The sequence below is a fragment of the Elephantulus edwardii genome, unplaced genomic scaffold (assembly GCF_000299155.1).
Source record: "Elephantulus edwardii isolate Elephantulus edwardi_28Jun2011 unplaced genomic scaffold, EleEdw1.0 scaffold00021, whole genome shotgun sequence".
NCBI lineage: Eukaryota > Metazoa > Chordata > Mammalia > Macroscelidea > Macroscelididae > Elephantulus > Elephantulus edwardii.
Genome location: NW_006399771.1, coordinates 19734885 through 19761613, shown reverse-complemented (window position 1 = coordinate 19761613; position 26729 = coordinate 19734885). Strand labels below are relative to the sequence as shown.

General features: G+C 36.0%; 1 protein-coding gene across 1 annotated transcript in view; it reads right to left on the bottom strand.

The window, feature by feature from the left end:
• OSBPL8 (oxysterol binding protein-like 8) overlaps positions 1 to 26729 on the bottom strand; it is a 114381-nt gene that overhangs the window by 44797 nt on the left and 42855 nt on the right. Inside the window, exons 3-5 of the mRNA XM_006882589.1 lie at positions 25503 to 25643; positions 6738 to 6808; positions 1190 to 1267 (exon numbers count right to left, since the gene is read on the bottom strand). Coding sequence (XP_006882651.1) covers positions 1190 to 1267; positions 6738 to 6808; positions 25503 to 25643 — 290 coding nt within the window. The remainder of the gene's footprint in view (positions 1 to 1189; positions 1268 to 6737; positions 6809 to 25502; positions 25644 to 26729) is intronic.

Genomic DNA, 26729 nt, shown 5'->3' with positions numbered 1-26729 from the left:
AACAATCTCATGACAAAAATTTCAAGGACACAAATAAAGCTTTATTACATACCATTCTGTTTCCAGTAAAACTGACTGCTATTAAGTCTCTAGAAAAATCATCCCTTGAAATCTTTTTTAATATCTATGTAATAGGGGTATATAACCTATAAGGAAGAAAAAACTTAAAGAAAACCAACACTGTAAGAAAAATGTTTGCCCAGAGGTCCACTGAAAGACTCAAACAGACGGACAGGCTCCAAATTCCATGCTTTTACCATCAAGGCTATGTGTACTGTTGCCACAATTTATCTTAACTCATTCTCTTTGTGAAAGAAAGCTACTCTATAACCAGTTTTTCCTTACTGCAAACAATGACGCTGTAACTGTATGCAATTTGAAGTCTTACACTCTTCCCTGTAATGTGCTCAAAATGTTGTCAGAGTTTTACTCTCCTTTATCACTTAAGATGATCTGGGACAAAAGCAGACTGATGCAGCCTTATTTTGTGGTACAGGTGTTGGCAAGTGCTGATATGCTATCCTGACTATATTTTTTAAAAAAACATTAACAAAATCTTCCAACAGAAAATTTGAATTTAATGGCAGACATCACAATATATATAAATATATAGACATCTCAACAAAATTTTAATAATGCCACATCCAGAAAAGTTCTCTCTTTTGGCCTTTATTAAAATGTTTATTTAAATTAACAACAGATTTAACATGAGGCTGAAAATACAATACTACCCAAGATTCAGGCGAGAAACACAGAGAGATAAAACAGCCTAGGCAGAAATTAGAGCCAATTAGAAAGAATGTGCTTCTTAAGCTCCAGGTTCTCTTGGGCCATTAGCCAACACAGGTCCAACAGGACACAGTTCTTAAATGAATTTGGAAATTTGGATTTTTTAATTGATATGGCAGAATGATATGCCTGATTCCATATAACTGTACAGAGAGAGCAAAGCCCTAGGCTTGAGAGTGGCCCTGATGAGCCCTAGGACTCTCACCAAATAGAAGACTCATTTGACTCTGTGTACTATGTATTTCCATTTTTATGCATACCTGTCTATTTCTTTGGATATGTATTATTTTTCTCCTTCAGGAGCATTATAGGCTCTTACGCTATTATTATTAGTCTGCTTTCAAAAGCATGGGGGAAATACGATGTTATTTACTGTCTGGCAATAACTGTAGATACTAACCTTAAGGGATTCTTTCTTGGTGAGCTTGCTTGACACTGAGCTGTCTTTCTCCGAGCCATTATAAAGTTTAGATTCAGACTGAAATCACACAGAAATGAAGAGAAATAATAATGATCTATTCTACATGCACGGCATAAAAAGATGAATATTAAAACTAATTATGACTTTTTTTCAATTAATACAAATGTCAATTTCAAAATACCAGTTTATATAGATATATGGAATTTGTATTTAAAAAATTACATTAAAACATTCACATAACCACAAATAAAAATTAATCCATATTACAATATGAAGTTAAGATCCTTTTAACTGATGTATGCTCTTTTCCAAAAAATTTTCAAGAAGACTATACAACTATTTAGTATTCCTAAGAAAAAAGTAGCTGGAACAATGTTTATAACAGTTGAAACTAAAAAAACAAGGCATTAAAATTCTATCACGTTAATGCACATATTCTCCTACTGCTACTACTTTAATGTGCACGAACAAGGACACTCTCAGAATCTAGTGTTAAACTAATTTATATAAAATTTTTAAAAAACAGTACTCTTTGCATCTATTTCTTCTTTTTTATGGTTTTTAAAACCTTTTTTAAAATTTTATTTCTTTTAATGAACATTTACAGAAATTTTGGATTTCCATTCATTCACTGTTGCATTTTTATCCTTGCCCACCACACACCACTACCCCACACCCCCCACCCCTCTCCAGTTCACTCTTCTCTTTGAAAAGTAAAAGAAAAACGCCTTCATTGCTATACAATATCCCCCATTGCCCCGAGTATACTCCACTATGCAATCTTCATTCTGGACTCTTGTCATAACCATAATACCCAATCATATATTACTTTTAAACTGTTCTCCCCTCATCTGTTTCAATGCAGTATACATGATTTATCCAATTTTTCTCAGTCTCACCCCAACCCAGATGTCAGTCCCGTTCTCCAACAGTGGCACTATGCAGGATTTGTCTTTTTGTGACTGAGATATTTCACTCAGCATAATGTCCTCCAGGGTCACCCATCTTGAATAATATTGCAATAATTTTTCAATGCAGCGTAGTATTCCATTGTGTGACTCTACCAGAGCTTCTGTTTGTTGATGGGCACTTACATTGTTCCCAACTCTATGCTACTGTGAACAAATCCGCAATAAACACGGGTGTACATATATCTGCCTGTGTGACAGTTATGGTTTCTTTAGGTTATATTCCCAGTAGAGGAATTGCTGGGTCAAATGGTATTTCTATTTGCAACTTTTTGAGAAAGCACCAAACAGCCTTCCATAGTGGTTGCACCATTTTACACTGCCACCAACAGTGAATAAGGGTTCCGGTTTCTCCATAACCTTGCCAGCATTTGTTGTTTGCTGCTCTGTTAAACTTTGTTATTGTTACTGGGGTGAGATGATATCTCTTAGTTGTTTTGGTTTGCATCTCTCTAAGAGCTAGGGATTTTGAGCATTTCTTCATGTATTTGTTGGCCAATTGAATGTCTTCTTTGGTGAAGTGTCTGTTCATATCCTGTGCCCTTTTTTCAATGGGTTATTTACCTTTATCTTGTTGTGGTGCTTGAGTATTTTATAAATTCTAGATATAAGTTCCTTGTCAGACATGTCATTACCACATATTTTTTTCCCAATCTGTGACTTTCCTTTTTACTCTGTTGGAGAAGTTTTTAGATGTGCATAGGGATTTGACTTAGATGTGCATAGGTCCCATTCATCTATTTTATCCTCTCTTCCTAAGTTGTTACTGATGCTTTAAGTGGTTTTAAAATGAAAGTTTCTATTTCATATTTTGATAAGAACCCTGAGAAATAGGTGTAACATAGGGTTTTAACTTTATCTGAGATCATGAAAGTGTAGGTCAGAGGTAAATGTTATAGTCTCAGTCTTCTAACCCAATGATCTTCTCAGGAGAACATGTTTGTTCCCTCACTAGAGTAAAAGAGCACAAAACTAAAAGTTGTTTCCACAAATCTTGGAACAATTAAATGGTGCATATTCTTTCATGTACTATTATTTCTTTATGAAATATAATTTAATTTTATATTATTCACATATTGTTTTCAGACACAGGAGAAGGTATTTACAGTTCTAATCCAATGGTGGATTTTAAATGTTACATGGTCATGTCTATAAAATATCACTCAACATGAATTATAAAAAGCCTTTCAATTATAACTTCTTCAATCAATTTTAAGATCCAATAAGCATATGCATGGCCATGCTAATTTACCATGTTAATCAATTTACCAGCTAACCTGAAGAAAAGAATGTAACAAAATCCTATTAAATTAGAAAATTAAAAGGGATCAGCATTTGTTCTTCTTTTATCTTTCTCAAAAATGCTACTTGGTAGTACTAAGTATGTCATATTGTTGTGTGCCACTGAGTCACAGGTGAGCCTCTGAAAATAGTAGTTTTTCAGTGGCAGTAAAACCCACCAGAGGAGATATGAACTGTGTGTCCCTGGGTTGGCAGCACAACTCTTTGCCACTAGGTCACCACAGGCGATGCTAATATCCAACAGAATTAGAAGAAAACTGTAAACAATGCTCAATGTACAAGGTGGAAGAGGTTAACCTAATAAAAACTTTTTTAAAAGTTATTTTTTTGAGAACTACATTTGAAAGATCACATGGCTTACTTCCAAATGATGGGAAATATTATGGAAGAAAAACAATTTCACAAAATTGCTCAAGACAAACAAGTCTCTGTTTTCTCATTAATTCTGGGAACACAAATGTCATAACCACTGTAGAAGAAATATGAATGTTCAAAATTATCAGATTTTATGCCCTACAGTTAAATAAGGAAACATGTAATAATTTACTTCTTAAAACTCAATGCTGGAACTCACTGGCTGGTGAACCTCACGCTGTATACGGTATGGGAGGAGACTATGCACCTTTCCCTTTGGAGTGGCTAGTGGATTTGAATTGCCAGAGGCAGTTTTTGGGTTAACAGTACAATTCCCTATTTACTTCTTAGATACTATTAAGTGCAGAATACTTAAGGCATTAGATTAAAATTGATGGAAGTAAAATGGTTGTTTACCAAGTAATATATTAAAAAGGAGGAGTATCTTCCCTTTTCAAATGAGAAAATTAAAACTGATGGATGAATATCTTCCTAAAGTCACATACAACCAGTGCTCCTGTTGTTAGGTGCTGTGGAGTTGAGTACGAATCATAGTGACATTACCATTCAGTGTCATCCTCACAATCTCTGACACACTCAAACCTACTACTGCAGTCAAAGTGTCAATCTTTTTGAAAAGGATAAGTAGGGAAGCAGAAATTGGTACCTAGTCTAATGGCAAACTATTTTACTGAATTGACTTCTCATCTTTTATTTTAAACCTATTCACACAATATTTCAATCAGATTCAAACTTAAGGCTTATCTTAATGAACAAGAGCAAATGGGTTTCCCGTACAATGTCAAGATATGCTTTATTCTTTAAACAATCACGTATGTAAGGGATAGTAGGCCAGAAAGGTATCACACAAGATTTGTAAATTAGACAGAGCACATACACATCTTAAGGCATTCTTGCCAACTCAGAATCGGGAAAGGTTCAGTGGCATTGTTCCCAGGACTGCTATTAGTGTCTGTTGACTTGACCTCATACAACAACAACATATACCGTAAGTAGCTCTGAATGGCTTAGTGATAGGTAAGGAGTTGTGCTGTAAACCCAAAGATACATGGTTCAAATCTACCAGTTGTTCTCCTGTGATTAACTGTCTCTGAAAACCCACTGGGGGGTAAGATATGAGTAGGTTCTGATTTGATGATAAACAACAACATACAATATAAACACTTTTGTTAGTAGTATTTTACTAGATTTCCTGTTCTTATAAATCTGCTGACCACTCTCTTTTGGGTGACCACAGATACACAATATATGACTGTTTGCTTCTTCATAAAACAGTGTTAGAAAGTTTATCAAGGTTTTGTTCACAATAACAAAGAGCTGCAAAAAAACCAATTGCCCATCAACAAACGAATGGATAGAGAAGCTGTGGTATAGTCACTCAATGGAATACTACATTGCATTGAAAACCAAGGAACTCATGAAATAGTATTCAAAATGAATGACCCTGGAGGCCATTAGGCTGAGTGAAATATCTTAGTCACAAAGGGACAAATACTGCATAGTGCCACTGATGTAAAATGGGACTGACATTGGGGTTGAAGGGAGACTGAGAAAGAGAAATTATGTACACTGCATTGAAACAGATGAGGGAGAGAACTGTTTAAAAGGGATATATGATTAGGTATAACAGTCATGACAGGAGTCCAGAACGAAGGCTGCATAGTTGAGTGGACTTGGGGGGAGGGATTGCATAATAATGAAAGAATTTAATGAAAGAGTAGAGTGAACTGAGGGGGGAAGGATGGGCAGGGAAAAATGTGCAACAATGAATGAATGGAAATCCGAAGTCTCTCTAAACTTTCATTTAAATTAATAAATTTTTTTAAAAAAACAAACAAAACCATGGTTGGGAAAACTTCCAGAGTTTATACTGTGCTACTTCTGATGAAATAAACTGACAATTCAAATTGAAAAAAAAAAAAGTAAAATGTCAATAAAATGTGTAGAATCAACTGTAGGATCTTCTCAACCATTCCCAGTGCCAGGAGTAAAATAACTAAGGTTGTATGAGCAATGCTTACTGGTGACATTAGAAATTACCAGCTGTAGAAGCTGGTCTTCTTTCAGACATGGAATTGGTTGTACAAACATGAAAGCCTTCTCTTGTTAAAGATGATAAAAATGGCCGTTAAAGGTTAAATCATTTGGGAAATTATAAACAGTTCAGCTAATTATACACAGGTATACAAATGCATAAGAAAGCATTTCTCAAATTGGAATATGTACTCACAAAGAAAAAATTCTTTTAGGCCTAAGAACATGTGTAATTCCAGCTGAGGAACATTGTGTGAGGAGGCTTTATCTCAGAGTAAGAAAGTATCTTTTAATTGGAGGTCTTTATGGCAAAAGAACTAGGACTTTTTTTTTTCAGGGGATAGCTTGCACGCAGTCCCTCACTACCACAAATTATGCAGTCGAGTTTCCCGCAGGGGTCAGCACACCCCAAGTGCAATGGGTGAGCCTCATCCTGGGAAAACCACCTGCCTGATCATGGTGTTTCCTCTGCCAGGTAAGTATGAGAACTAGGACTTTTAATTGGAAAAATGTATCCATTCCCATTGTCATCTAGATGGGAAAAATATCAGAATTATAAGAACCACAAACTTTGAGAAAACTTCTCAATGGAATATTTAAACTCTAGTGTGAAGAGTACTATTGTAACAGATATACCAGGAACAATATAATTCTAGAGAAGACAACGGTTATTAATAACTGTATTTTCAAGTAAAAAACAGTCACAGTGGAACATCTTTTTTTACATATACCTTGTGGTTTATATAAACCAACATAAAAATATCCAATAAAAAGTGACAGACTGTGTCAGTTCCCTCATCAACACTGGAAAACTGTAACAATCATATATTTGGAAACAATATGCTTACCTTGCTTTTTGACATAGAACCTGAAGGGTCATCTTTATTTTGAGAAACATCTTCTTTCCCTCTTTCAAAACCTTAGAAAAAAGAATCAATTTATCAATATTACTATTTTTAAACACAAATGCCTTGATGCAAAATGACTGTATAAAAACCAAAGTACATGTATGAGACATGCTATATAGTAAAGATTGTATGTAAACCAATAAAAAAGTTTTTTAAAAGTATATTAGTATATGTCATATCATTTTAACTATACTACTATATCTGATGCATATGTGTATATGTGCACATACCAACACACACACACACACACACACACACACACACACACACACAGATTGTCAAGAGAACAAACAGTTCAGTGCTATAACGGGTGAAACCAGACCGCTCCTTGGAGACAAAGATTTTGAAACTCCATTCACATGCTTTGGGTATTTTGCCAGAAAGGAGCAGTCCTTGAAGAAGGACATTGTCCTTGGTAGACTAGAGGGACAGCACAGGAGAGGAAGACTCTACATGAGACAGACTGACACAGTGATGTGGCAAGGGAATCGAGTGTGTTGGATATGATGAGGTTGGCTCAGGATACAGCAAGGTTCGGAGACACTGTTCAGAGTCTCCAAGAGTCATCGCTGACTTGACAGCACATACCAATACCACCACCAGCACCACCACTTTTATATTCTGTGCCTTTACCTTTCCTCCATTTTTTTTTTTAATTTCACTGTGTTACATGCTAGATAGTATTTTTTATCTGCTTTTTAAAAAAATTCTCTGTATGTCCAATTTGCTACTGTCCACTGAATTTTCCATTTTGGTTATTGTGTTTTCTTTTATATAATTTCTAAAAGTCTGTTCTTTTCAACTCCACCTTTTTCCTCAGTTACCTAGCTGAAGGTTTGTTCATTTTCCCATCCCATTAGATGTAGTTAAATACAGCTTTTTAACCCCCTGATAATTCCAGTATCTGAGAAGCTTGCTGGATCTTTTTCTGTTGGCTCATATATACAATATCTTCTTATGTATCTCGTTATCATTGATCCTGAAAAATTATTTTTAGTAATAATGTGAAACCTAGAATGAAAATACCTTTCTCCACATAGAATTTGTGATCTTTATCATTTTTTAAAACAGTCTTCCAAATTATATTGTCTCTATTTAATTTTAAAGTATAAAAAAAGTTCTATCTGATCAGTGCTTTATTGAAGACAAATCTCCTTCAATAAATCTCGAGTGAATCCTTGGCCAAAATGTAGCTAAGTTGGGATGTGAAACTGGGCCATCTGGCTTCATTCTCCTACTCTAATATACATTTAGGCTGGCTTCTCCATTAACTTCAGCACAGATCTAGAATAAATAGACATTGTTCCCGATCATACAAAGCTATAATCATGTAAAATCATGATCCTTATTAAAGACAGTGCTGTTGTTGTTGTTGTTGTTGTCTACCATCAAGTCAAAACCAACTCTGAGCTGACCCTCCAGTAGGCTTTCAGAGGCAGTAAATTGCACAGAGGGAAACTACCCATCCTTTTCTTGTAGAGTAGCTGGTGGATTCGAACTGTATATCACTGGGTTGGCAGCACAGTTAAAAGAGTAAGTTGCGTTGTCAGGCTACTTGAGTTTAAACAGTGGAAATACCATTTCCTGGCTTGAGAAGCCTGAGCAAGCTAACTGCTAGTAGTTCAGTTTCTCATGAGGAATGCCTATTGTCTAATCTCTTTCCTAAATGTATGTATTTTGGAAATAAGTCATAAACTCCTGATAATGCCAATGAAGAGAGATGTGCATTACACTTTTATCTTCAGTCACTGCAACGACATAAAATTAAATTATTTACCTTCCATACACCTTGCCTATTCATCTGTAAATCAAGTTTATAGCACAATCACTTCAGAAGTGCGACAGAGTATCACTTCTAATGCAACAGAGTATTATTTCCATTAGCACTCTGCCCTTAATATCTATTTAGCAATACCATCGTCATTGTTACGGTATAACCTTATACAGACAAGAATTTGGTTTTTGTCCTTGGTTCCCAGGAGGCGATGTTTAAACCCCTGGCATTTTCTCAGCCTTTGGAGAGGCTCCAGATCCCACTAGAAGGGTTATGCTAATAGAGTGACTCTTTACTATGAGGTGTTGATCACACCCAAGTGCCCACCATGTGATCACCACCTGACTTCAGGGGAGGGAGGTGACAAATGAGCTCAACCACATGGGTGATAAATCAACCAAGTGTGGCTAAGTAATGAAACTGCAGTGAATAACATCTATTGATGCATACTCGGCTTAAGTTCCTGGTTGGTAAAAAACATCCATGCTTGGGAAAGTGGCACAACCCTTAGGACACGGAAGCGCCATAGTGGGCCTTTTCTGACCTCATCATGTGAAGGGTAGGGAAAATTTGGCAATCTGTAAGTCTGTGCTCTTTAAGTTAAGAGATCTGGAACTTAATTCCAGTGGTCAGGGCCAAAAGAACTGCATTTTGTGCGAGAAAGTTTATTGAGTGTGTAGGGAAAACATCAAAACATACATAGACACTGTAATATTTTAGTTACACACCAGGATCCTTGAGATTTAGCTGTAACAACACACGTTTTATGCTGTTTCGGTTTTACACATTTTTATACAGTTTTGTTATATACACTTCTACAAAATCTACAAAATCCAGTTGTGATATAAATTCAAAAGTACATATGGGAGAAAAGTACATAGGGACTTGACACATTAATATAAAATTATATAGAGAACACCAACCAAGAAAGTATATATGAAAAATCTGAGAGTTCAAAATAGAATCCCTTTGTTCTCATCCCTTCCCAACAAACCAAATTCTATGCACTAAAGATTACAAACTTGGTAAAAGACTTCTTTGCTCTAAGTTTACTTACTCCTATTTTTAGGCAGTGTTCTAGAGACTGGTATAATGAATATATCTGGAAAGAACATCTAAGACTAAGTAAGGAAAGAAACAAAAAGCAGGCAGGAACTAAAAACTAAAGTGCACATTTGTACTGTGGTGTCACCAGGAGAACAAAGGGTGGAGAGGGAGGAGGTGGATCTCCGTTATCATAGCTCATCACCAAGAAAATGCCTACATGCACCAACATGTGTCGTATGGTACAAGTACCTCCTATCTCTTAAATTTCCCTATTGCTGAATCTCTTCTCCAATGATCTTGTATCAAAGCAAGGGCACTTAAAAATTGTACATATATTTTAACTTTTAACATAGGTATGAAACAAAGTCATTCATCTGAAATTCTTATTTCTATTCTTATTACTGAAACAGCTATTTTAGAGTTTTTCTTCTTTTTAAAATCATTGCTAGTTCTAATAATGGGTTGTATTAAAGACATTATAGAATCATTTCTATAAACAAAGTGTATTTTGAGAGCTAGAAAACACCACCAATTTACTCTCCCATTACAACAAATCTTTCCAGATATTTTCAATATATTCTTTGACAAGATATATTCACAATTTTGTTATCAATTATAAAATTAAGTAAAAATCAAACTTTTTAAATTGAAGTGTTTATCAAGGTCACGTGATTATCTTTTACTATTAAATACACTGATGGCATGAAGGTCAGCAAACAGCACGTGCTCGTAAGCTTGCTGGCTTTAAATAACAAATAAGGAGACTGTCAAATACAGAAATAGAACCAAGTTTCAGTGTGTAAACAGATTATTTAATAACAAATTCAATACAGTATATATTCACAGTCATTCCTGAGTCTATAGAATACTATAATTTACTTTTTTCAGAATATAAGATAGAACAGTAACTACATGAAGACTAAACATGGTTCATGAAAGCAATTTAAACTTATGGTACTTATCAAGGTTCAGGACCAAGGATTTTCATTCAACTTGGAAACAATAGTAGGAAAGATTATCAAATAAATGAATTTATGATAATTTATTTGCTCAAGTCAATACTTCCTATCAGGTATTTCACAATCTCAAAAACTGTACAAACATGTACTGACTGCCCTGAGTATTTACCAAAATAACCACAGAGTAAGAGTTAATAAGAAATATAATTTAAATTCAACAATGTGTTAACTATGAGGAAAATACATCATTGTTAAAAAATCCACTAATTTCAGTGTCATCAATATAGAGAACACCTATTTGCTAAATCAAATCTTTACAAATAAAAAATCAATTTATATCTACATCTTACTGATCAATATTCAATGTCTGAATCATGAATTCATTTGATAAACAGAATCTTAAACATATATTTCCTAGCAAAAATGTTGTGTTTGCATACAAGCACATTTAAATAAGAAATCCAAGATCTTTTTAAAAAATCTTAGGAAAAACCCTTCAATTTAGAGCTTAAATATTAATTTTAGTATAGTTATTATTGTGTAGAAAAATGGTTAAATATCAATATTCTGTATCTGGGATTCATTTGCAAAACCCTCTGAGCAGTGTATTTACAGAATTTTGCATTTACTTCACATCTATAATAGGCTTGTTTTATCCGAGGATCATAGTATTTTATAAATGAAACAAAAATTCATGGTATAAGCAATCAACATTTCTATTTTATTGGATCAGTAGTTCTCAAGTTTTAGCTTAAGAGGTGTTAAGAGAAAATATGTTGAAGCCAAACCATCTACCAACACTTTAATCTTTCATACAGACTGATTTTTGTTGTTGCTGAAAAGGAAAAGAATTTTAAAATGTTAAAATGTCTGGTTTTATTCTAATGAAAGTCTGCAATAAATTAGGACAAGAATGCAAATTAAGCAAACCAACCTGGCAATGAAGGAGAAAGTTCATTGTAGCCTCCAAATGAAGCATTCCGGACAAGCTTTCGGCCATCAATTCGTGGAGGAAATAAACCAGGAGATACCCCAGTACAAGAAGAAAATCTACGCTGTTGTGAGCTCTCTTCTTTCATGGCTTAAAAGGTCTATTTAATGTATATGTTCACCCAGAAGGCTAATTAGACTAGTAAAGCAATGATGGGCTTTTCTCTAGCATCCAAATGCAGCAAAACCCACCAGCACAAACAAAGGACACACACATTTAACAGCAAAGAAAAAGGACCCGAGACCGTCAAATCAGCAGTTAACAGAGAAAGGGCCTGGCAGAAGAAGCATTAAGCCACGATGCTGAATTCTTTTTAATGAACTGATAAACCGGAACACTCTTCCACCAGCTTTTACCCTTTTATCACACCAGTAATGCCCTGTACTGCTGAGATGCTGCTTTAAGAAAACAAAGCAAGATCAATACTCAAAGATTCAGGAATGGAGTCATAAAATTGGTTTCTCTTTTTTTCCTCAAAAATGCAAGCCTTTTATCGCAACATCACTTTTCATACTACCCACTGCACTAACTTCTTCTAGCCCTTTCCTTTTGAGCTCTTCTTACTTCAAAAACTATATAAACATAATACTGCTGATCTTCCCTGAAGCTTCTAGATTTATATCTAGTCTGCTCGCCTCAGCCATGATTAAGAATTCATAAGGAAAGATATTATTTCAAGTAGAATTGTGAGAATTCCAACTGCTAAAGCAGAAACTAAACATTTAAATTCTATCTCTAGTAGGATTATGTGAGTTATTAAAACTATGCTGCTGCAAACCAATCAAGATTAAAATGATAAATAATCTAACAACACTACATGTTCCAACACGTTTCTCAAAACAGATATGAACAGGGACAACAGTTCTTTTCCACTGTATTTAAATGTTTAAAAATATACAATCTACCCAGGGGCATTTTCCAAGCAAAACATCACTTAAAGAAAGTTATTAAAAATATCTGTCATCATGAAAAATGGAAACATCTTTCTTTACAATAGCTAAATCTAAGTAACTGGTATGATCTTACATCATTAATTCTAACAGAAAAGTAGGAGCAATGGGCTTTAAGCATGGCTAAGATTGTGATGACAGCCCAGGATCAGGCAGCTTTTAATCTACTGTACATAGGGGTTGCTAGGACTTGGATTTGGTGGTTCCCAACAAGACAGCCAAAATGATAACATGATGTCATCTCTTTACACCAAATCTTAGCATTCTAGATCATTCTCTTCTAATTTTACTAACATTCATTTATTGTATTTTGCCTTATTTCAAGTTAAAAAGGTCTAGCAATTGCTCCACAGGATGGAATCTACCTAGAGACCTAGATTGACTTTTCTGATCACAATTGTAACTTTCAATCTTATAACAATGAGCCACTGGATAATAATGAATTCAAGTATAACTTACTTAAGGACTAATTTTTTATAGGCAGTTATACATTTCCTATCTCATTATATACACACCTTAAAGCTTATTCTCCATTCAGACACAACATCACCTCATTTAATCCAGGACTAGTTCTCTGTACTGGAAATAATACTTAAACAACTCAATTTCCTGTAAAAGAAATATTCTTAGGGTGAAGCATTTCACATCTACACAGAGGCAAAATAAGGAAGTATATAGTTAACCTTCCCTTGTTGCTAAGTCGACTCCAATTTATAGGGACCCTGTAAGGCAAAACCGACTCAACACTGCCCCACAGGGTTTTCAAGGAGCTCCAATGCCCTAGTCTACAGGAACGGTCCTGTTCATCCAACAGCTGTGCCTCACTGCTCGTTCAGATTTATTAGTGGTTTTGCAGGAGAATGGCAGGCCCTCCGAAGGGTGAGTGATGAGGTAGTTCTGACTGGAAAGCAATAAATTCAGCTGAAATATTTATGAACACAGACTGCTGCAGGAGATGCCTTCTCCTGTTGAGTGGCTGGTAGGTGGGAGCCATTGGTCTTGTAGTAGGCAGCAGAAACGTAATCACTGTGCTATTAGAACTCCTTCAATTTATGGTGGCAGTTGTGCCATCAAGTCCGAATCGACTCATAGCTACCCTCCGCTTTTGTGCATGTGCACCATAAAATAGAAGTTATCACTAATGACTGACAACAGGAATCTTTGAGTCTTTTGGTGGTACAAATGGTTAATTTGTATACTTGGCAGCTAATCACAAGCTGGAGTCAACCCAGAGACCTTGTTAACTACTTACAAAAAAAAAAAAAAAATTAAAAATCAGCTACTGAGTACCCTAATGGAGCAGTCGAGCCTGCCAGGAGCCAGAGTCGCCTTGGTGGTAACTGGTAATGGAGAAATAATGAGGATTAATTCTGTAATGGTGATTGCATTTTAATGTAGACAGACTAAAAAAGTCTATCACATGAGGCCAAGCAAGGTTTGAAATAAATCAAATCCCACTGTTTCCGTTGATGTTTAATCTAAGCAGTTTATATAATTTCTCTAGATTTCTGCATCATCTATAAACTGCTACCACTATGGGACTGCTGAGGATTGAATGAGACGTAGAAAGGTTCTGGGTTAAAATGAGAGGACAGAAACAGTGACCTAATTTGCTCCCTCTTAAAACCAACACTGGAGCAGATTTATTTTTTTTTTAAAGATACAAGCCTACAAGTACAGGAAGATCAGCAGATGATAATCATCAACAATGTTAATATAGTCATTGGATGTAAACAGGTAATCCTGAAGTCCCGGGAAAGCCAAACCACTATCAAAGGAAAATAAAAAACTTTTTATATAAAAATATCCTCAAAAGGCACAGAACTGAGAGCACCAAGTTCATCCAGAGCAGGAGTCACACTGAAAAAAAAAAAACAAAACACCTCAAATTTTCTGGCATCAATCCGAACTGACTCGTAACTGCCCTTTCAGCATATTTTCGAATACTGTCACTCTTTCTCCCTAAAATTAACTGGTGGATTTGAACCAGCAAAGAGACTACACCTTTGGGTACCAGTGTAACTTCCTATGAACTACACTAGCAAGAGCTCAGATTAGTGGTAGATATTATACTACTACTAATAAAAAAAAAAAGATAAAGACACAAGCAAGGAGAATGACTTCGAATTTATGATTCCATTTTACTACTGTTAATTGCTGTCACCTAGATTTCAACTTTATGGCTATCTTGTGTGTACAAAGTAGAACCACTGTCTAAAGTTTTCAGGTTGTGGGAGAAAACAGACTGTCAGGCCTGTCTCCGTGGGATCTCTTAAGGTTCAAGCTGCTAACCTTTTGGTTAACAGCTGAGCACTTAACTGTTGACACCACTCAGCAAATCTGTACCTTCCAAACTATCAAAGATGAGGGTAAAATACAGACATGTTTAAACATGAAAAGTCTCAAAAAGTGACCTGTGTATTGTTGGTTTGTTTTTAAGGGTGTGCTAGTGATTTAGGAAGCTCTGGTAGCCTAGTGGTAAGCAGCTGTATTGTCAACCCACATGCATGCTGTCTGAATCCACAATCACTCTGTGAGGGAAGAGAAGCAACCTTCTCCCGTGTGATATACAGCTGCTGTAGGTCAGGTGGAAGTCGGTTCCAGTTCAAGGGCCTTGGCACGTAACGGGAGTAACATGTTATATCGTTCTTACTGGAGCTGTTAAGTGCCGTCAAGTTCTGACTCAACACCAAGGAACATCAATATCATCAAAAAGTCACAGCAAATCAAGAAAAATGTATGGCGTTAAATGAAAAACAAGCTTGAAGATACAACAATTGCCGTCATTAAAAAGTTCCTTGCCACGGTACGGATCATTTAAAAAACAAAGGACAAAATGCTTTGGTGAGTTTTGCCTGTCTTCGGACTTTGGCTTGTTTTGACTGTGCTAAAACTGATGAAGTTTCCTCTCTTTCTCTCCAATATCCTGACATTGGGATGAGCTGAGAATAGTCCCAAATCCATTGATATGAGTTTTTGGGGTTTTTTTTCAGTCTTTGACATGCACGAAATATTTCACCACACACACATTTCCTTTTTTTCTTTCCAAAATCTTAAACTGTTCCCTAATGAAAAACATTAAACAATGGAAGCTGTGTTCAGATTCTCGCTTCTATAGTTCAGAGAAGAGAGGCAGTTAAGAATAACAAAATCACACTAAATAATGTGATGTAATTAGCAGCATTTAATTTCCCTTCCCTATTAGCCACCTGTTACCACTTTATTCTTTCTTCACACTCATCTGACTAATCCTAGCTCATACTAGTTATCTCCCTGCTTCTCCCTTAAGATGTGATAATCACTGTTGCTTAGTTATCTGGAAGTCCAAATAACAACTTTATCTTTCTTACCTCATCTGGATGATGGTGACAAAAATGCAGTTTGGTCAAAGAAGTGCCCATATTTAATAAATCTTCACAGAAAGTTATACAAAGATTGGGGGGGAGTGTAGAAATGTATTTGGTAAACGTAAACAACACTAGTTCACTAGAAGTGGTGGAAACAACACTAAGAGAATTATTTTAGGGTCTCAAATCAGAGCTGATTATTATTTAACATTTACCCTCACAAAATTGTGTTGTGCTCACCAAGTTGTGCCAAGAAATCTGGAGAACAGCCACTTGGCCAACTGACTGGAAGAGATCTATATTTGTTCCCATCCCAAAGAAGGGTGACCCAACAGAGTGTGGAAACTATAGAACAACATCATTGATTTCACATGCAAGCAAGATTCTACTGATGATTATCCAAAAACGACTGGAACAGCACACCAGCAGAGGACGGCCAGAAGTCCAGGTTGGGTTTAGAAGGGGTGGTGGTACTAGGAATATTGTAGCTGATGTTAGATGGATCTTGGCTGAAAGCAGGGAATACCAGAGGAATGTATATCTGTGTTTCACTGACTATGCAAAGGCGTTTGTTTCACTGTGTGGATCATAACAAACTGTGGCTGACTCTGAGAAGAATGGAAATCCCAGAACACTTGGTCGTGCTAATGAGAAACCAAGATGCTGTCGTCAGAACAGAGCAGGAAAACACTGCATGGTTCAAAATTGGGAAGGGTGTGCGCCAGGGATGTGTCCTGTCTCCATATTATCCAAGAGGCTGGGCTCTATGAGGAGAAATGTGGAAGATCTATTAACAATCTGCATTATGCAGATGACACAATCCTGCTTGCTGAAACTGATGAGGACCTGATGCACTTACTGCGGAGGGTCAAGGACTGCAGCCCTCAGTATGGACTGAGGCTCAATGTCAAGAAGACAAAGATTCTCACCACCGAACCAACTGGCAGCATCAGGATGGATGGTGAAGAGATTGAGATTGTTAATAACTTTAGCTTTCTTGGCTCCACGGTCAACACTCTTGGCACCAGCAACCAGGAAATAAAAAAAATGTACTGCAATGGGAAAGTCTGCGGTTAGGGACCTCTCCAGGGTACTGAGGAGCAATGGTGTCACTCTGGAGACTAAGGTTCGTCTGATACAGGCTATAATCTTTGCAATCACTTGTTATGCATCGGAGAGTTGGACAATGACTAGGGAGGACAGAAGGAGAATTGATGCCTTTGAGCTGTGGTGCTGGAGAAGAGTATTGAATATACCAGGGACTGCCAAGAAAACAAACAGATTCATCCTGGAGAGGGTTAAACCAGCTGAGCCTTAGAGGCAAGGATTCTGGGGCTTCGTCTGACATACTTTGGACATGTTGTAAGGAGGGGACAGGTCCTTGGAGAGGGACATCATGCTTGGGAGGTTGGAGGGACAGCGTAGGAGGGGAAGTCCTTCTATGAAGCGGACTGATTCAGTTACTGGGGTAATTGGGATGGGTGTGTCAGAGGCAGGTTTTAGGGCTGTTGTACATAGGGTTGCCATGAGTCGTATGCTACTCGACGGCACATAACAACAACAACAACAACACTGAATATCCCACCTGAATTTCAGAAAGATCCAGGAGGTATCAAAAGAAGATGCAAAGAATATACTGAGTTACTGTATCAAAAGGAGTTGGCAGACACAAAGAATTTAATGAAACAACATATGAGCAAGAACCTATGGTGATGAAGGAAGAAGTTCAGGCTACTTTGAAGGAAATAGAAAAAAATAAGCAAAAAATAGATGGTATACCAGTTGATGTATTTCCGCTAACAGATGCTGCCCTGTACGTGCTCACTAAGTTTGTCAAGATATCTGGAGAACAACCACTTGGCCAACTGACTGGAAGAGATCTGTATTTGTTCCCATTCCAAAAAAAGGTGACCCAACAGAATGTAGAAACTACAGAACAATCTCACTGATTTCACATGCAAGCAAGATTCTGCTGAAGATTATCCAAAAACGACTGGAAGAGCACATTAGCAGAGAACTGCCAGAAGAAGTTTTGTGGTAAGATACAAAAAAAGATGGTTCTGCCACGTGAGATTCTGGTGGAAAGGAAGGAAATCAGGGACATTTCAACAATAGTGAAAAACTGAACACATAAAAGTCCACAGGGACTTTTTTCTAACCCAAAGGTTGCATTTCTCTGTTGGTTTGAATTCACGAGCCTAGTGGTAGAAAAATGGGCAATCTAGTTCCTTGTAATAGCCTCAGGAACCCAACAGAGGATCAGTAATTAATGTGTTTGAAGCTCAACAGTAATGAGTTTGATCTAGGTCATTCAACTAGGTTGCTTTTTATCAAGGCAGTTTGTCAATCACAGAATCAATTCAAAAGTAAAAACATCCACATTTCAATGGTACTCTCTTGGATGAGCAACCAAGGTGCTCTTTAGAGGTAAGGATGAGGAAACTTCATCTCACATGTTTTGAACATGTTGTCAGAATCACCAGTCTTTAGGAAAGGCTATCATGCTGGGAGAAATATAGGGCCACTGATAAGGAGGAAGACCCTCGATATGAACTGACACAGTGACTGCAACAGTGGACTTGACCATGACAGATATTATGAGGATGACATAGAATAGGGCAAGGTTCTGATCTGTTATACAGGATCATGATGAGTTGTAGTGACCCCACCGACACCTGTTACAAAACAGGACTGACATGGGAGTTGGGAGAAAACTAAGAAAAGAGGGAATAATAATGTACACAGCATTGAAACAGATGAGGGAGACAACTGTCTAAAAGAAATATATAATTAGGACTTATTGGCATAAGAGTCCAGAATAAGAGATACATAGGAAAGTAGACTGGGGCAAGGGTGAGGGTAGGGGAGTTGTATCTGCATAACAATGAAAGTATTTTTTTCCAAAGAAAAAAGTGAACTGGGAGGAAAATGTGCAACAATAAATGAATGGAAATCCAAGTTCTCTATAAACTTTCATTAAAATCTCAATAAACAAATTAAAACAGAAAAATTATTAAATAAGGAATGAGGTATCCAAAATAAAATTCTGTTGCAAATGAGTCTTGGTTTTTTACTCAAGCTTCAAATTATCAGGAATCAGTAGATGATGGTCAAGACAAATACTCATTCCAGAGATCATCACATCTCTGCATTCCTACTTTCTCAATAAAGATGTACTGCCTATTATTTCCCTTACTTCTCTGACAGCTCAGACACTTGAAAAATAAATTTTAAATATCTTGTTCAGCATTTTATGGTGCTGTTTTTAATTAGAAAATTTTTCTCAAGATCGGATTTACCATGTTACTAGAAATGAAAATTCACTTAAACATAAACACTTCAATGTTTCTTTATAATATTTTCCTGATTCTTTCCCCTTAGCTTTCCAATTGCACAAACTCACCCAAATATGGCCTGAAAATACTATCTTTGGTTTGTTTCTTCCTTTCCATTAGAGTTATCATGGAACATGTAGGCTAAATAAGACTAGTTCATTAGAGAAGACTACTGGAAAATGCTATACTGTATTGAGGATACCTGGTTGTTGATCATACTTTTTCTGGAAAGAGGAGTTTACTAAACTTTCAGTGTCTTCTCTTTTAAAGCAAATGCATACATGTTTAAAGTTATAACAAGAAAAAAAGGAAATAGAAACAGTATATGGTCTATTAAATTTATATTTTCTTCATGAAATTATGTAAATTACGCATATATCTGTTATAAATTTATTAAATAATACACAAAGCAGACCTCTCCATGACCCAAAATAAGAAGAGGAAAATTGACACTGATGTCATCACTACTGAGTATATGAGTTACAAGCAATCACTTGGTCACAAAAGTAGGTTAAAGTCTGACTGAGAAGGAAATCTCACTCAATCACCTCAATGTCAAAGTATAGGGAAGTAAGTAATCTGGCCAAGGGAACAACAGAAAGTTCTCCTTAGAACTGGGGGAAGATAGAGAAACTCAAATACATAAAAATACCAGACTTCTGGACTGCTACAGACTACAGGAAACTCAAGACTATTCTATTACCAAGCCATCCTTTTGACTTGAAATATAAGCCACCCTTAGAGGGCACTTTTCAGTCAAGTAATAAACTGGATTATAAAATAAAGAATAACATTCATGAGGAAAGAACTCTTTAGAACAAGCAAACTCTATGAGACCAACATGTGCCCAAAAGCCAAAATGAGAAGGCGGGCAGGGGCAGGGAATTGGAAGAAATGGAAATGGTGAAGTAGCACAGAAATGAGGAGAATGCTGAGTCATTGTGGAGACAGCAACCAATGTCATGGAACAATCTGTGTATAAACTGTTAAATGGGAAAATAATTTGCTGTATAAGTATTCACTTAAACACCATAACATTAAAAAACAACAACAAAAAACAAGGTTTGAAAGGAACTGTCCTTCAATGTTCTCTTAAAAGGAAAAGTATGTACATATATACATGCATGTATACATTTAATATATAACTATATGACTTTCTTGAGGTAAAAAATGTCCTTCAGTGTTTGAATGTTATTTATTACTGCTTTGTTAAAGAAACCATTACTACAACCTGGCAAGGTTAAGACATAGTTCCCTAATGTTTGATAAACCTCTGAAAACAGAGCTGTATTATTAGCTCATTATTTTTTTTAATAAATTATTTCAAAGTATTCTAGTTTTCCACATAGGAACACAAGTACAGTTACAAAGAGTCCTCAATGTTTCAAAATAGATATTTAGAATAATAATTGTCTCTCATTTTTATCTTGCTAAAATTATTGCTTTCATTATTCAATAAATACTTGCATAGATTTGCAAAAGAAATACCCAAACATATGAATTTCAAAACAGAAAACTGAGCCACAAGAAATGATTACAGAAATTTTAAAACACTATGGATTCATAAATGCAGAAGATTAGCTGTCTTCACTAAATATTTTTTCTAAAGAAACAACTTATGGCTGTAAACCAAAACAAAACACTCGGCAAAACATTTAAAAATAATGGAGGTGGAGATAATTACAGTTCTCTCTCGGGCAAATTATGGTCATTTGTTTACAACTCACAATTTTAATGAAATATAACACATGTGGTCAAGAATATTTTTTGAGTGTATGATCTGATAGGGTTGCCTTACCAAGGAATGAAGAATTGCTTCGGTTCATTGAAGAAATAGAATTCTATGTCTTCTTTTGTCTGTGAACCACTTTAATGAAGGTACTTCTCTGTTACTCACCTGAGGTTATACCAGCAATGTCTAACACTGTTACCCTGGGGAATCTAGGACATCAGCACACTAGTAAACTCTCTGCTAAAGAACATCTCCCTTTACTTTCAAGTGTTCTACTAAGTTGTGGCTATAAATCAAAATGTGTCATTTTTAATGCTGCCATACATTCTAGGTCTTACAAATAAGCTGAAAAGGTATGGAGAAAGAACACATCTAATAGTTGAGAATATAGGCCTCTGAAATTAGTACTCATTTTGAAACCTACTTTTGCCACTTGTTTTGTGAATGCAAACCAATTTCCTAACATCTCTAACCACTAGTGTTCTAATTTGTGAAGGCTCTTGATGAGTAGGATTGGCAGTGATTGCAGCAATGAGCTCAAGTGTGTCAAAGATGATAAGGATGGCAAAGAATAGGACAGGGTTCAGATCTGTTGTTCATAGTCTTACTATGTGTTGTACTTGATTTTATTGCACTTAACAATAAAAAGGGGCCACCAAATATTACAACTCACAGAGGCCCTATGAACAGAAGTAGATGGGAAACATGGTTTATCCTGTACCATCATACCTGAGTCAACTGTTATAATCACTTGTCAATTTAACTCTTAGATGTTACCTAGAGATCCAAGTAAAATGAAATCATTGACAATATCATTCTTTCTTCCATCTAGCATGATGTTATCTATTGGTCCAATAGTAAGATTTTTTGTCTTCTGACCACCTGCAACACAGGTTTCAAGTCCTCTTCACTTTCTGTAAGCAAGGTTCTGTCAACTACATAATAGGTTAACAACTTCTTATGCCACATTCTTCCTGATAGAATGCAGCTTCTCAAATTATTTTGCTCTACACACAGATTGAATAGTTATGGAGAAAAAAAATACAACCCTGATGCACACCTTTCTAATTTTAAACCATGCTGTTTGTGTTCCCTTGTTCTGCTCGAAGAACTGCTTCTTAGTCTATACGTATGCTTGGCAAAGTACAAAAAGTGATCTGGCATTTCATTCTTCTCAATTTACTATGATCCACACACTCAAATGCCTTTGCATAGTCAATGAAACACAAACATCTTTCATGTATTCTCTGCTTTCAGCCAAGATCCATCTGACACAGCAACAATATCCCTGATTCTATATTGTTGTTAGGTGTTATAGAGTCTATTATGACTCATAACAACCTGATGGACAATGGATGAGAATCTTGCTTTATCCTGTGCCATCCTCATCATCTTTGATATACGTGAGTCCATTATTAGAGTTAACTGCTACACTCATCTCCTTGAGGGTCTTCCTATCTTCCACTTAACTCTCCACCTTTCCATAAGCTCTACTAAATCCAGCTTGAGTTTCTGACACTTCCCTTCTGGTGCACTGTTCCAGTAATGTTAAATAACTATCAGCAAAATTTTACTTGCATGTGGTATTAGTAAAATAGTTGTATAATTTCTACACTTTATTAGAGCACCATTTTTTTGGAATAGGAACAAACATGGATCTCTTCCCATCAGCTGGTCAGGCAGCTGTCTTCTAAGAAATTTCTTGGTTTAGGTTAATGAATATCTGTTTGTTGAAACACATCAATTGGCATTCCATCAATTTTTTATGCATTTTTTTTTCAATGCCTTCAAGGCAACTTCCTTTGACTATCTTATGGCACTAAGAGTTAAAATTAATTTTGTACCTATAACCTTTAATATAACATCACCCTCAGTAAGTGCCCCAACAATGGTATTTATTCATGTAAGTCTTAGAAGTAATACTAAAGTAATTTTACATGCCATCTATTCTCTCACAGAGAATTCTTTTTTTAGAAAATAGTCAAAAAAGCAATATTATGTATGAAGTTCATGTTAAGGAACAGGATCCCAGCATATTTCAATCACTCACTAATCTGCATTTTTTAGTAAAAAATTGATACCATGTGCTTCACAAGGAAGGGATCAGCATATAACAGACAAAGAAACAACAATTCACTTATTGAGCACAACTAGTACAACCACCATCTTCCAAGCACTATAAAAACCTATTGTCATCCAGTCAATTGAACTCACAGCAACTCTACAGAACAGAGTAGACTGTCTCCCAGGGTTTCCAAGGCTGTCATCTTTAAGGGAGCAGTAACTCTCTATGGTTTATTGGAAAGACCATACATAAATTATAACAATATTACAAAGCAACATACGATATGAAGTCACAGAAGCAGTCACTTAAGAATTTTGAGAATTAGGATAAAAGTAACACTGAATAAAGTCATAAATGAGATAGGACTTAACTAAATTTTTAAGAAAAAGAAGTACTTAGATAAGCAAAGGGAAGAGAGGAGAAAGATCATGAGAAATAAAAGCAATACCATGCTGGAAAATAATGAAGATATCTAGGTGGATTATGAAAAGAAACCAAAGAAAAAAACAGAAGGGTAGAGTAAAATCAGAGAACTGAATGCCAGAATATGGATTCTACAGGGTGTATTCCCAATAGTGGAATTGCTGGGTCAAATGGTATTTCTATTTCCAACTTTTTGAGAAAGCGCCAGACCACGTTCCAGAGTGGATGCACCATTTTACATTCTCACCAGTTGTTTATAGGGGTTCCAATCTCTCCACAACCTCACCAGCATTTGTTGTTTACTGCTCTGCTGAACTTTGCTATTGCTGCTGGGATGAGATGATATCTCACAGTTGTTTTGATTTGTATCTCTGATAGCTAGGGATTTTGAACATTTCTTTACTTACGTGTTTGTTATTTGAGTATCTTCTTTGATGAAAACCAGAGACATCACCCAAACAGATGTATGTATACTCATGCTTATTGCTGCATTATTCACAATAGCAAAGAAATGGAAGCAACCCAAGTGCCTCTTAGCTAATGAATGGACAGAATAACTATGGTATACATTCATACAATGGAACACTAAGCAGCACTGAAAAACAATGAACTCATAAACATTACACAACATGGGTGGCCCTCTAAGGACATTATGCTGAGCGAAATTTCTTGGTCACAAAAGGACAAATACCATATAACACCACTGTTATAAAGCAGGAGTGTTATAGGGGCTGGGAGAAACAAAGAAGAGTGGCTAGATAACAAAGCCTGCATTGGAACACATAAAATAAAGAAATATATGATCAGGTATTATATGTACGCCCACAATCCAGAATAAGAAATGCAATGCAAAGTAGACTGGAAAAGGTGAAAGAAAGGGGCCTGGATGAAATTTTTTTTAAAAAAAGAAAGTGAACTGGGGTAGAGAGGAAAATGTGCAACAATGGATGAATGAAAATCCGATTTTTCTGTAAACTTTTCTTAAAATAACAATTTAAAAAAAAGAATATAGGTTCTAGAGTTTATACCTTCAATTACTGGTTTCTACTTAATGGCCTGACTGTTGCTACATCAGATACACTTGGAAAATTTTATAAACACAATTATTGAGTCTCACCCTAGAGATTATGAAGGTTAGATCAGAATCTGTATCTAAGCAGAGCTCCCAGGTGATTCTGAGGCATAGCCAGGCTTAGGCTCCACTGTTCTAGGCAACAGCAAGTTAATCTGTGTTTTGTATTTTTTTAAAGATTGAGTGTGACATAAATACAAGAGTCTTGAGGGTATTTCCATTTTTAGCTTGAATAATAAAACGTGGCATTTTTATTTACAATTTCCACTTCTCCTTTCCCTCAAAGACTTATTTCATAAGAGACCTGGGTTTCCTGCACATCTAGACATACTTTTACCTTTCCCTGGAACAAGTTTTTGTTTGATTTTCATAAGATAAGTGCACAAATATAAGTGGTCAAGATCCTAGTAAGAACTGGAAAGCAATGTTATTATATACTGTGTGAAATGGTGATGACTTGGCCTAAAATGTCATTAACAAGAATGCAATGACGTGAGAGATCCAAATCTTAACATTATCAAAGTTTAGTAAGAAACATCTTTCACTCTCTCTCCTTCATTCATTCACTTTGTCAGACACACACACACATGCACACAGTCATGTACAAAAATGTTCTATAGAACCTTTAAAAGAGACAAAGAATTTTTTTCTAGAGGAAAAACACTCAGCTGTGTCTTATGGGGAAAAGTGATAAACTTGGTTTCAGTAAAATGAAAAAATAGCTCTCTGAATGAAATCAATATCAAAGAATAATACTGAAATATTATCAGTAATAAGACAGTAATCATATCTGTTAAATAGACAAAACACCTGAACTGACATTTCACATAAGAAGATATATGAAAGGCCAATGAGCACACCAAAAAATGTTCAGCATCATTAGCAATCAGGGAAATGTAAATAAAGGCACAATTTATAATACCACTACATTTTAATTAAGTAGGAATTCCTAAAACGTTAAATTCTCTAACTACCTGTTTGAAAATATTTTTAAAACTTTAAGTTCTTACCCTGGCTATGAGGACTTGCTGGACTAAGAGTTGGCTGATGCAAATCTTTGGTGGACATTGGACACACTTCTTTCCCTTGGCGTTGTTGACTCATCTTTCCTGGTGTCAGAAGTTGAGATTCCTCGCTGTTTGCTACCACAGCTCAAGGAAAGAAAGGAAAAAAGAATTAGTATTTAAGTCAAAGATTCAGACAACTTCACAGTTAATACAACGCAATAGAATTATGGTTGACAAGGTCTCAGTTATTACATTTATTTTACAAATACACTATTTTAATAAAGACATAGGCTTTCTCTTTGGCATTTTGGTTTGCTATCAGTTCAAAAAGACCTAACAAGCAGGATACATGTACAGTTTTCTAAGTGGAAAGTCTTTCATTTGCTCCTTTCACTAAAATGCTTGTCTGTCAGATGTTGTTCCAAGGATAAGCATCCAAATTAAGACAGACTAGAAAAGACTGACCATCCACTTCTGAAATATAACAGGCCTTCGAAAACTCTGTGTATAATAATATAAGATCAACAGACGAAAATCAGTTGCATTTCTCTACAGTGACAAAGAGAATATAGAAACAAAGTTAAGAAAAACAATGCCTATCACAATAGCTAATCACAAGATTAAATACCTGGGAGCAAATTTATCTAGAGACACAAAAGGCTTATACAACGAAAATTACAAAACATTAGAGCATTGAACATCCTATGGATGGTCAAACGTCTTGGAGACAGTACAGACAGAGTGTTTTTTTTGGAGGCAAGAATGATGAGGCTTTACCTCACATAAGGAATGTTGCTAGGAGGGGCTATTCCTTGGGGAAGACCATGATGCTTGAAAGGGTGGGGGGTCAGCGAAGAAGAGGAAGACCCTCAACAAGGTGGATTAATACAGTGACTGCTGCAATGCGCTCTAGTGCGTCAGGAAGTGTGAAGACAGAACAGGATAGGACAGGGTTCAGATCTGTTGTTCAGAGAGTTGATATGAGTTATACTCAACTCAACGGCACCTAACAACAACTACTATTACAATAAACAAAAAGAGTGACTATGGGTGACTGGAATGCAAAAGTTGGGAATAGTGAAGAAGAATCAGTAGTCGGAAAACATGGGCTTGGTGACAGGAATGAGGCTGGAGACAGAATGATTGAATTTTGTAAAATCAATGACTTATTCATTGCAAATACATTTTATAAGAGACACAAACGCAGGTTATACACATGGACTTCACCTG